This window comes from Gavialis gangeticus, unplaced genomic scaffold (genome assembly GCF_001723915.1).
Source record: "Gavialis gangeticus isolate Ggan-Ray unplaced genomic scaffold, GavGan_comp1, whole genome shotgun sequence".
In the NCBI taxonomy this organism is placed as follows: Eukaryota; Metazoa; Chordata; order Crocodylia; family Gavialidae; genus Gavialis; species Gavialis gangeticus.
This window is the reverse complement of record NW_017729034.1, coordinates 11,720,160-11,731,764: the sequence shown is the minus strand read 5'-3', so window position 1 is coordinate 11,731,764 and position 11,605 is coordinate 11,720,160. Positions and strand designations below refer to the sequence as shown.

Genomic DNA, 11,605 nt, shown 5'->3' with positions numbered 1-11,605 from the left:
GGCCCATCACAAATGTGCTCCTTGATGATCTTCTCAAAGAGTTTCCCCAGGATTGAGGTAAGACTGACGGGCCTATAGTTACCCGGGTCCTCCCTCTTCCCCTTCTTGAAGATGGGGACCACATTTGCTACCTTCCAATCATCTGGCACCTGGCCCAAGCACCATGTAAATTATTACACAGTCTGGTGGGTGGAAAATTGGCTTATGGGATGCACCCAGAGAGTGGTGGTGGATGGGTCAGTTTCTACCTGGAGAAATGGGGGCAGCAGAGTCCCCCAGGGCTCTGTTTTGGGACCGGTACTATTCAATATCTTCATTAGTGACTTGGATGAGGGAGTAGAAAGCACTCTGTCCAAGTTTGCAGATGACGCCAACCTATGGGGTGAGGTAAACAAACTAGAGGGCAGGGAGTGCATCCAGGCAGATTTGGACAGGCTGGGGTAGTGGGTGGAACAGAATAGGATGCAGTTTAACAAAGATAAGTGCCACGCATTGCATCTAGGGAGGAAGAATTATCAACACGCCTGTAGTCTGGGAGGGACCATTCTAAGTAGCACAATTGCAGAAAGGAATCTTGGAGTCGTAGTCAACTCCAAAATGAACATGAGTCACCAATGTGATGAAGCAATAAATAAAGCTAACAGCACTGTTTCTTGCATAAGTAGGTGCATCACAGACAGGTCTATGGAGGTGATGCTTTTCCTCTGTGCGGCATTGGCCAGGTCACAGCTGGAGTATTTTGTCCAGTTTTGGGCACCGCACTTCAGGAGGGCTGTGGATAACTTGGAAAGGGTTCAGAGGAAGGCCACCCATTTGGTTAAAGGCCTACAGAAAAACCCTATGAGGACCGACTGAGAGACCTGAATCTCTTTAGCCTCCACAAGAGAAGGCTGAGAGATGATCTTGTGGCTGTTTACAAACTCATCGTGGGGGACAGCAGGAAATAAGGGATACGATGTTTATCAGGGCGCCCATTGGGGTAGCTAGAAACAATGGCCACAAAATGAAAGAGCAGAGTTAGACTGGGCATCAGAAAAAAATTCTTTACAGTGAGGGTTGCCAAAATATGGAATATGCTTCCAAGGGAGGTGGTGCTATCCCCCTTCCTTGAAGGTATTTAAGAGGAGATTGGACAAACACCTGACTGGGGTCATCTGACTGCAACACTCTTTCCTGCCCAGAGCAGGGCTCAGTGATCTAATAGGTCCCTTCAGACCCCAAAATCTATGAAATCTGTAACCTTTCCTAAAAGATGGAGATGATTGATATGGTTATAACCAAAAATCATGTCAGCTCATTTAGAAAGTTATGATTTTGCTAAGCTGATTTTTCTAATCAAACCATAGAAGTGTGGTGAAGGGGGAAATGTGGGGGAGAAAAAGACCAGAGGAAAAGAAGAGAAAAATGCCCTGTGATAGTTGGACATAAGTGGATGGACACTTATTACACCTACAACTTAAAATAGTATATAAGAAGGACAGAGAAGGATAGAAAGCAAAACACAAGGAAGCAAGCTGACCAAAACCAGCCTCACTTATAAGGACTTCTGTGCTGAGATAGTGTTCAGCTTTGATAGTAATTTCCATCAGTGGTTATAGTAGACCCTATAACCCAAACCATTTAACCTCAGAAGACAGCCTCCTATCTTGCAGCTTGCCAGCCTTTGCAGTTCTGGAGCATATTAGTTTCTGAGCAGCTTGAAAAGTATATAAAAAAGAAAATGGAAGGAGAGGGCACAGAGGGAAAGGTTTTGGTAAAATTGCAACAGGGATTGGGTTTTCTTGAGCGTGACTCGTGATTTCAGTTGTTCACCATCTTCAGGCGGAAGGTCCCTTCCAGCACCTCGCTGGAACATGGGTGAGGTTAGTTGGGTCACAGTCAGAGGTGAGGGCTGGTGCTGGGGCCTGTGGTGAGTCCCTTCAAATGATCTCACAGTGATCATCTCTTCCTTTGCAGCTCATTCTAACCTCTGCCTGGGTGTGGGGTGAAGAATTCTCAAAATTACCCCCAGACACCCCACAATCCCATGGGAAAACACTGAGCAGAAGAAGCCTCAACTACCCCTTGGGGAAAGAGGAGGAGCTAGAGTGTGACATTGGAGAATACCTACACCCCAATAAGACCCACTGCTGCATGCGGTGTCACGCAGGTACGATAGGCTGTAATGGTGAGGGTACTTGTTAATGAGACCTTAGAGGCATTACCATCACTTGCACTCAGGCCAAGTAACTCTTGCCCTCTGGGTGTCTCATGCTTTCTTGCCTTGATAGAAGTTCCTTTTCTGGGCTTCCTTCTTTTCCCCTGTGCTGTCACTGTCCCTCATCCTGGTGAGAGCAACTCCTGCTGGGCTAAGAAAACAGTCCCCTCCCACATGCCCCCTGCCCAAACCCTACACCTTCAGCTGTGAGTTATTACTCCCACTCCTCCCCATATCCTTGGGACCTCCTAATTTCTCATTCAGCCCGGGGGAATGCATCTCTTTTCCTGTCAGATTCCTAATAGGTGGTTCTTTTTTAGGGACCTACTTGGTAGGTCACTGTCGGAGCCGTAAGGAGGTGCCTGACTGCAAAGTATGCCCCAGTGGTACATACACAGATGTACATAACACTGTGCCCAAATGCTTCCGGTGCAGTCAATGTGGTCCAAGTGAGTTTCCTCAGTAGGAGATGGGAACGGGGGAAGTGGGTGATGGAATTTGGGCTGCAGGGAGAAATGGAGCTGGTGGGGATGAGGGGCTGGAGAGCTGGAGGGGCTGTTGGGTGGGGAGAGGAAGGTCGAGGGGAAGAGAGGGTATAGGTGGTTTGTGCAAGAGCAACAGGGGCGATGGAGTTTAGATGGGAACGCTCATCAGGCTCCTGATGCCAGCTCCTTACTGGCTTGCAATGACTGTTGTCTGTCTGGACTGGCCTGTTTCTGGGAGGGTGGGAAAAGGGTAGTATCATCTCTTTTTCACTTGTCCTCAGAGAACCAGATAACAGTGTCTGAGTGCACCCGAAAGCAGAACACGGTGTGTGGCTGTCGAGACAAAGAATATCTGTCTGGACCTTCATGTAGGAAGTGCAGCTTGTGTCCTAACGGAACCATTGTGCAACAATGTGAGTGCACACCACAGTCCCTCCCCAGGTGACACTGATAGCTGGGCTCTGTTGAAACGAGTTTGCCCAGGGACTTGAAACAGCCTTGCCGTAGCTGTGTGGAGCTTTCTGCAGTCTAATTGATCCTACCCAGAAGCAGGGAAAATTAACTTGCACAGAGTTCATGCTGTCATGGTTGAACTGTCTCTAGTATCTGTGCTGGCTTTTGCTGGGATAAAGCAATGGCTGTTCCTCCTTGCCTTGCCCTCATCCTAGGGGAGACATATTCCTGGTCGCAGAACAATTTGTGGTTCTGTCTCTTCTGTCCTCTTTCTCTTGGTTGGGAATGGTTTCACCCTCTCTGGTTCTTTAACAGTCTTGCCAATTCCCACTGGCCCCTGACATCCTCCCCATCCACCTTACACCCTTCCTGCTATACAGATCCTACCTCTCTTCTGTCCCCAAGAGCAGTTTCCATCCTTGATCATGTCCAAGAGAAGTTGCCTTTGTCACATACTTCCTTCCCCTATTCCCCACTCACTGGAGCAAGATCTGTCTGCCTCAGAAAAGATGTCCACCTCCCCTCCCTTTTGCCCTGGCTTGGGTACTTTCTCCTCATGCTCTGAAGCAATTCTTCCCTGTTCCACTCACCAAGCTGGATTGATCCTAAACACACACACATACCCTTCACCCCTGCCCTGGAAAAATGTTCTGCTCCTTTCCCTGGCATGATACATCCTCTGCTTCCTCTTCTGTTCCTTGCCATTGATCAGTGACCGCCACTCTCCTTCCCAGAAGCAGTGGTCTCTTCTCTATCATCTGCCTGATTTGAAGGTGGTTTTTCCCTATCTCTCTCTCTTGTCCTGGAGAAATGTCATGTCCACTTACAGAGTGATTTCATCCCCCACCATCTCCCTGACTTTGACTTCCTCTGACTTCTCCGTAACTCTAGTTTAGTCATTCTCAACCTTTTAGCCAGCTCTTAGCTTTCACTTTTTTTTCCCAAAGTAAAAAAATATACCAGAGCAATTTTCCTGTTGCAAAGAACTCAGAAAGGCCACAACAGGTCAGAATGTGTTTGATACTATTTGAAAGCCCCAGGTTTATCTTGTGAACCATGTGTAGGTGTTTGCACACCTGGTTGTGCTAATACTGCACTTCATCCTTAAAAGGGTCTCATATTGTCCTGGTTCAGAATTACTGCTCTAGTCTGATTTCCACCTTGCCCTGCAGCATGCCCTCCAGCCAGGTATCCTCTCCTGCTCCCCCCCAGTGGATGTCTTGCCCTTCCATGTCTCTCACCCTCCCTGAACTGGATCCCCTGCCGCATAGAGGAGCCTCCTCCCTTTCTACCTTGCCAGTCTTTCTTTGTCACACTCACTTGCCCCGAAGTGACTTCTTTTTTTTCTCTTTCCTTGGGCAGTTTCCTTCCCTAGTTCCTACCCACAGCACTCCCCACACCCCCTTCCTGCTGAACAGTGACTCTCCCCACCACTCCTGGAGCCATTTTGTTGCCCTCTAGTTGTTTCCCACCTCCCAAATCTGGTCTTGGTGTGACACCCCCACTTCCCCAGGCAATTTCTTCTCCTTTTCCTTCCCTTTCTTACTGCCTCAGAGCATTTTACTCTGCAAGTCTTGTCCAGGCACCACCCACATCTTGAAGCAATTGCCCCCTTCCAGGGCCTGATTCTCCCTCCCATCCCTGATGCACTGGAGCTACTTCTTCTTCCTGCCTAATGTGAATCTGCCCTTCTCCTTGCTTTGGGGTGGTTTGTTTCTCCCTGCTCTACCATAGCTCTTTCCAGCCTTCCGCCCCATCACACCCACACCAGAGCAGTGCCCCTCCACAATCTCTGTGCATGAGAGTGATCCCTCAGCTCTGTTGTAGAGCCCCTCAGTTTCCAGTGACTCTGGAGTTGTGACATTTCCCTGTTTCCTCGATTCTGAGGAACAATTAACTCCCTTCTTTCTACTCCCGGATTAGTAATTCCTTCACCCACAGAGAGAAAACATCCTTTCCCCACCCTCAGGTGATTCTTCCCTTGTTGCTTTCCTCTCCTCCTTGGTCACTTTTCTCTTTTCTTGGCAGGTGAGAAAGACAGAGACTCCATCTGTCACTGTCACAGTGGATTTTTCCTGGAAAGAAACAACTGTTACCCTTGTAACAGGTGGGTCACCCTATCTCCCTACCTCCTGGGGAATGACTCCAGCAGCAGTCTTGGTGGGAAGAGTTTCTCTTAGGGCCTTCTTTCTGCTAAGCCAGACTCCACAGGCTACTGACCTGCAGTGTGATTGAATAGCCTCATCTGCCAGGTCCAGCCTGCCCTTTGTGCTGTTGCTGGCGGCTGTGAAATGGGGAGAGTCTCTGGGAATACACAGCACACTCTGCTCTCATATGTCCTGCCTGCCTACTCAGACCTCTACTTCCTTCCTTCAGCTGCAATACAGAGATGTGCCAGGAGCCTTGTAAGAAAGTGATTCCAGTGCCTACAGTAGTTTCCCCAGAGCCAGGTAAGTCCAGGGAGACCAGATGGCATCACTCCCTGTCTGTTCCTTTTCTCTCCCCCATTACTGCCTCTCCACAACTTCCCCTTCCACTTCCATGCATTTTCCTTTCCTGCTCTATCCCAGGTCTTCTTTCCTTCCTTCTTTTACTCATTCAGTTGTTCCCCAACCCAGATCTTCTCATCTGCCTCATCAGCCTTGTTGCATTCGGAATTGGCATTCCTGTGCTGTTGCTTGCAGTTAGATGGATCAAGCATATTCGTAAAAATGTGCCAAGTCATATTTTCTACTCCTGTGGTGAGTACAATGCCAGCCGGGGAGGGATGTGTGCAGCGAGTGTTAGAAGGGTCACTTGGGGCTCAGTATCCCATTGGTTTGCTTTGCTACATGGCAGAGGTCCCTGGGGGCAGGATGAACTCCCAGGTGTGGTTCTTTCAGATTTGCATCCATGCTCCTGCCTGTCACCTGCATCTTGTTTGAACTTGGTGCTGGGACAAGTGCATTTTACCCCAGTCTTTCAAGTGAGGTCAGAGCTCTGAGGATGTCCGTGGTCGTGAGCTGCTTTTCCTGTTTTCCTTGGAGGACAGGAAGTGAGAATAATTTCCCCCCTCCCTTTGTTTTTCAGTTTCTGTGCAGCAACCAACCAAGGAGAAGATACCTGAGGTAAAACACCACTGAGTATACTGAAACCTCCCCTTTTCCTTCAAATTACCATTCTCCTTAGTCCCACTCTGCCTGGCCTAGGGCAAAACTGTTCTTGTCAGCCTGCCTCCAAGGCTTATGCTTCCAAATGGCATGAGCTATTGTGCTCTGGGCCTGTGCTTAAAGGTTCATGGACCCCCTTTTCCTTTCTACTGGGGGACAGGTCCTATCTCCTGGCTCAGACCCACTGTGTTTCCCTCTCCCTTGGGAATCTTAGACGATTGTTTTTATGTCTTGCTCCTTCACATGCACACACTTCTTTCAGTTTTGACTTGGTCAGGCTGGGTAGATCCAGCTCACTAAATTCCTCTTCAAAGCCTGTTCATGGCAGTTCTGAGGTCATTCTCTGTCACTATCTCTTTGGGGTCAAGGGGCTCTAAACACTGTGCCTTCCCCAGGATGGTGACCCTGCCCTAATGTATTCCCTGGACTATGCAGAAAGACACCTCCCTGCTCCGGGATATGAGATTGGAGAGCCCAGAGCTGAAAAGATACTTTTCCTCCCAGACTTTCTTTTCTGATGCCAAGAGAAAGTTAAATCCTCAAGCTCTGTAGGAAATAACTGTTTAGTCCCGCTTCCACAAGCAAGGTGAGCAGCAGGTTTTTGTTGCTTCTCTACCCTTCTCTGCCCCATTTGGTGTGCAGTGGCAGCTCTTTCTGATAGGTGTGGTACTGGACTGCCTCTGTGGTGATTCCAGGGTAAATAAATGGTCTGGACAAGCTAGTTACCCACAGTGTAGATGATGTGCTACAAGTTCACAGCTTGGCTGACCTTGTGGTAACCTGTTGATGTGACAAGACCCTCACTGTCTCTCTCAGGCTATGAACAACGGGATTAAAACTGCTGTTTTCCCTGTGGAATACACCCAGAAGGAAACACTGACAGTCACTGCAGTGGAAGTGCCAGTGTCAAAAGCAACAGATTCACAGGAGCTACCAGACTGTGTGGGACCTGCTGGAAAGGCTCAGCTCCCAAACAGTGAGTGTATAAGGAGGAGGTGGGATGCAATGGAGTCTGAGTCTGTTTTGTGTACATTATCTGCATCCCTCTGTCTAAGGAGGGAGAAGGCCTTGTGCCTGGGTGAGGCCAGCCCATAGTGGATGTGTGGTAGTTGCATGCCTCCTGCATCTGCTCATAGTCTTGTGCCCAGGAGCTGGTGGCCTGCCGTATGGCATGATATGAAGATGAAGTGCTGGCCCACTGCAGGTATTTTTACAAGAGTAACCTGGTGCACTTGTGCCTATGTATAGAAGAGCAGCCTGGTGCATATCACTCTGTGCCTTTGTGGGCAGGCTCAGGCAGGCACAGATATGATGTGTACCTTTTGAGGTGCACAACTTGAATTGGGGTAGATGCTTACCCAGAGAGTACTATCAGCTTCTGCTTGCAGGCCCCATGATTTCATCTGGCCCCTTCTCTCCCTTTCCTGTGCCCTACCCTGTTGCTCACATCTCCCCTTTCTCCTGCAGACCCTGATGTCCTCTATACTGTGGTGGACCATGTGCCGCCATACCGGTGGAAGGAATTTGTACGGCGCCTGGGGCTGAGTGACTATGAAATTGAGCAAATTGAGATGGAGCAGCGTCGTGTGCGGGATGCTCACTATGAGATGCTGAAGCAGTGGAGGCTGAAGAAGGGCCGTGGTGCCACTGTGGAGTGCATCAGCTGTGTCCTCAACCAGATGGAGCTTAGTGGCTGCAGCGAGGCTATCCAGGAGGCTCTACCCAGGCGGCCCTAGTTCCTCCCCTCCAATCCCTGCCACCTGCATAGGCCTAATCTCTTTTTGCTTCAGTGTTTCTCTCTCCAGTTTGGTCCCTTCAGAGAAAGTCAACTTCCTTCCTTGTCTGTTTCTTGCCATTCCTCCATCTCTCTTTTTTACCCCCTATGGTGGGTTTATTGGGGTTGGCAGCACATTATGCTGGAGAAAAGGATTGCTTCTCAATGAACCACAAAATCAGTTATATCTTTAAACCAGAAGAGAGTCCCATATCAGCTCTAATAGGGTAGCGCAGGTTATAGGACAAGACATATGGACTCTGTGACCAAGATGGGAAGGCCAACTTGCCAGGCAAAACTCAGCCTTCCAGCCCTGGGAAAGGAGTAGTCATGGGGACTCAGGAGCTGAGTGCTGGCCGTGTTGGAAATGGGAAGAAGTTACTGTCTGTTTGGGTGCTTGAGAAAGAAATAAGGGGGCTGATAGGTCAGGTGAAATGGTTGGTGCTATTTCTCTAGTTCTTTTCTGTATGTATGTTAGCATTAACAAAAGCATTTGCATATGTCCATGTGCATGGACTGGAGTGAATGGGCAAGTCTGTGTGGGTATGTGAATGACAGTGTATGGAAAGGTGCAGCATGCCACGACACACACCCATCTCTGTGTCTCTGCTTGCATACAGGTGAGGCAGGCAAGTGGGCGTATCTGTCTGCATGCCTGCCTTTGGGCAATGTGCTGAATCGAATAGAATGGCAAATATAATTGTATATATATTTTGGACCTTTGAATAATTTCACACTACTTCCCAGTCTCTCCCAGGATTTCCTGGGATTGGGAGATCTGGCTTATTATGGAATAGTTACCACATTTGGCTTTCATTGTAAGGCTGTGAGCCTGGGTGGGGTGGGTGGACCTGAGGGCACAGATTATTGTCATAGCTCATGAATGTGAATTTTTTAGTCTGTTGCCTGCAGGAGGTTTTTTCTTAATTTGTAAATACACTAAGAATTCTGAAATAAAATCCACATTTGTAACTGTGCATCCATCCTGTACTTGTCTATTTCCTTTCCCAAAGGCGTGACAGGCCAGCCCTGTGCTTGGGGAATCTCTGGATGCTGTGCTGCCAGCAGCAGTGTGGCCAATTGCTAGCTGTGGGGGCAACCATTTTTGGACCACCCAGAAGTCAACATCCAGGGATACTGCTCCAGATATGCTTCTTTCCCTCCCCTCCCCTCCCTTCCCCCTCACCGTCCTGTCTACCTGGCACTGGGAAAGGAGAACAGAGGTTTGATGTGACTCAGAGGCAGGTAGAATGGGCTGTAGCCAGAAATGGGGCATCAGATTGGTGAAATCAAAGATCTGATTTTTTTTTTTTTTGTATATAGATTCAATTGTGGTGCCACAAGGAAGCTAGTAGGAACTTGCTGCCTGAGGGTGGGGAAAAGAGTTGTGTGTAAACATGATCAGGGGACTTTTAAGGCACTTGGGGAATTGTTTGTTAACAGGGTATATGTTTTAAGTGAATGTACAAACCATATAGAATTAATCATTTGGATTAGTATCTTATATGAACCGGAAAATTAATTAACATACAGTTAATTAAGCGCAAAGAAAAATAGTAAATGACGAATACATAATACTTTTTATTTTTTGCTCTTGAAGTACTTTGCAAATGAGGTAAGTACTGTTCCCACTATTCAATAGAAAAATTAGAGGCACAAAGAGGGGATGACCTGCCCCAGGTTGCAGCCAGAGGTGGGAATAGAACCCAGTGCACTGTAAATACTGTTAACTCTTTTTCAACTAGTGCTTGTTCTTTTAATTAGGTGATGTTAATAAGTAGGCTCAGCACGAAGACCTTTATCTAAAGGTCAAACTACTTAACAGCTATCATCGCTTTTAGGAATGTATGATGAATACCCAAACAGATGAGAACAAAGTTTAACAGGGAAAACAAGTTTTCCAGAATGTTTAAATCAAGGCCTGTTACAAATTTTAATTTCTCAGGACTTTTGTTTCACTAGTCATGCACTGAATCATTTAAAATCAAACTATTTTAAGAGGATTACACAAAGTAAATCAAAGCAACTACAACGATTTGGTGCCATCAAGAGAATTTCTTAATGTGCTGATGTAGCAAAACACTCATCCTCAATAACACTTGAAACGTACCAGACAGAATTTTAAAGGTTGTGTTAACATAGAGGATTGCTTTGGTAATCAGTGTATGCAATACATAAAAATGTAAGTGTGCCTGAAACCAATGATTGTGAGCCTTCTTGATACCATATACTTCTGGGTGAAAAAATACCACCAGTCCATAGTTAATATACAATTTTACTATTGGTCCATTACTCCTTGCGCTACTCTCTTCTCCTTGCCCCCCTCCTCCATTACTCCTCCTGCCGTTGGAAGCACAGCTGGTACAGGAGTCCTGGTGGTGGTGGCAGCAGCAATGAGTCTTGCCACCCCACTCTGTTCTCCCATGTCAGGTACTGTCTACTGGACCACGGAGGTGGCTTCTTCCTGAGCCTGTCTGCGCAGGCTGCAGCCCCATGCCTGCTGTGGGTGCACAAATCTGGAGGGGAGGGGACATATGCCCCCTCTGCTCCACACACCTCACCCCTCGCCCCACACACTGGGGGGCAGGGGGCAGCAGATTGGGACTGAGGGGTACCAGTGGAGCTGGGGGGTGGGAGGGGGTGGGTTGGGAGTGAGGGGGCACTGGCAGGGCCAGGAGGCTGTTTTCTACTTAAACTATTTACTGGGGCTGACCATCAATGTTTATAAACAGGTTCTGATACAAAAAAGGTTGAGAACCACTGGACTAGATCAGTGGTTCTCAACCTTTCTTGTACCAGGACCCATTTGTAAACTTGGATGGCCAGTCCTGACCTGCTGCCCCCTGGCCCAGGCCCAGTCCCCCAGTGTGTGGGGAAGGGGTTGGTGTGTGGAGCACAGGGTGCATGTGTGTGGGGGGCATGGAGAACCCCAAGCAGCCCCTTGTAGGCTGGATCTCTGCCAGCCTTCAAGGGAAAAGTCATGGTTTCCCATGCTTTTCTCTTTTAAAGGCGAATCCATTTTCAGAGTTTGTTTGCAACCTTTTCATATATTCTTGTGGGTCACAGCCCAAAAGTGGGTCACAAGTTGAGAAATGCTGGATTAGATGATATCTGGAAGTCCCTTCCAGCACTACTCTGATGCAAGCAATGACCAGCAAGTCCCGTTGACTGACAGATTCCTATCAGTAAATGTTATCATTTGGTATGCTCAAAAAAGCAACTCCTGTTGACAAGCCCATTTCAAATTTTGAACACAGTTTGTATTGGGTAGAGATTTCCAAACTATGAAATATTTGTCACATTCATGCATCAAAAAGGCTAGCAGGTGTCCCCATGTTTGATTCATTTCACTGTAAAGAAAAGAAACCACAATGTATTATTCTTTGTCACTGTCAATAGCACTTGTATTCTGTGAGAAACCATGTCATTTGGGAGACTACAGCACATTGTACACTTTTAAACAAAGGCTGACAATTTATGAAGGTTCAGAAAAAAATATGAATTATTTGAGAACCTCAAAAAGGATGAGGTTAGGATATAAAGCTAA

The 11,605-nt window shown here is 47.6% G+C and overlaps 1 protein-coding gene across 1 annotated transcript in view; it reads left to right on the top strand.

The window, feature by feature from the left end:
* Positions 1–9,035, top strand: part of TNFRSF1A (TNF receptor superfamily member 1A) — a 26,327-nt gene extending 17,292 nt beyond the window's left edge. The window contains exons 2-10 of the mRNA XM_019527366.1: positions 1,957–2,149; positions 2,518–2,646; positions 2,964–3,095; positions 5,164–5,242; positions 5,512–5,585; positions 5,754–5,876; positions 6,205–6,242; positions 7,101–7,260; positions 7,752–9,035. Coding sequence (XP_019382911.1) covers positions 1,957–2,149; positions 2,518–2,646; positions 2,964–3,095; positions 5,164–5,242; positions 5,512–5,585; positions 5,754–5,876; positions 6,205–6,242; positions 7,101–7,260; positions 7,752–8,020 — 1,197 coding nt within the window. The 3' untranslated portion in view covers positions 8,021–9,035. The remainder of the gene's footprint in view (positions 1–1,956; positions 2,150–2,517; positions 2,647–2,963; positions 3,096–5,163; positions 5,243–5,511; positions 5,586–5,753; positions 5,877–6,204; positions 6,243–7,100; positions 7,261–7,751) is intronic.
* The last annotated feature ends 2,570 nt before the right edge of the window (positions 9,036–11,605 follow it).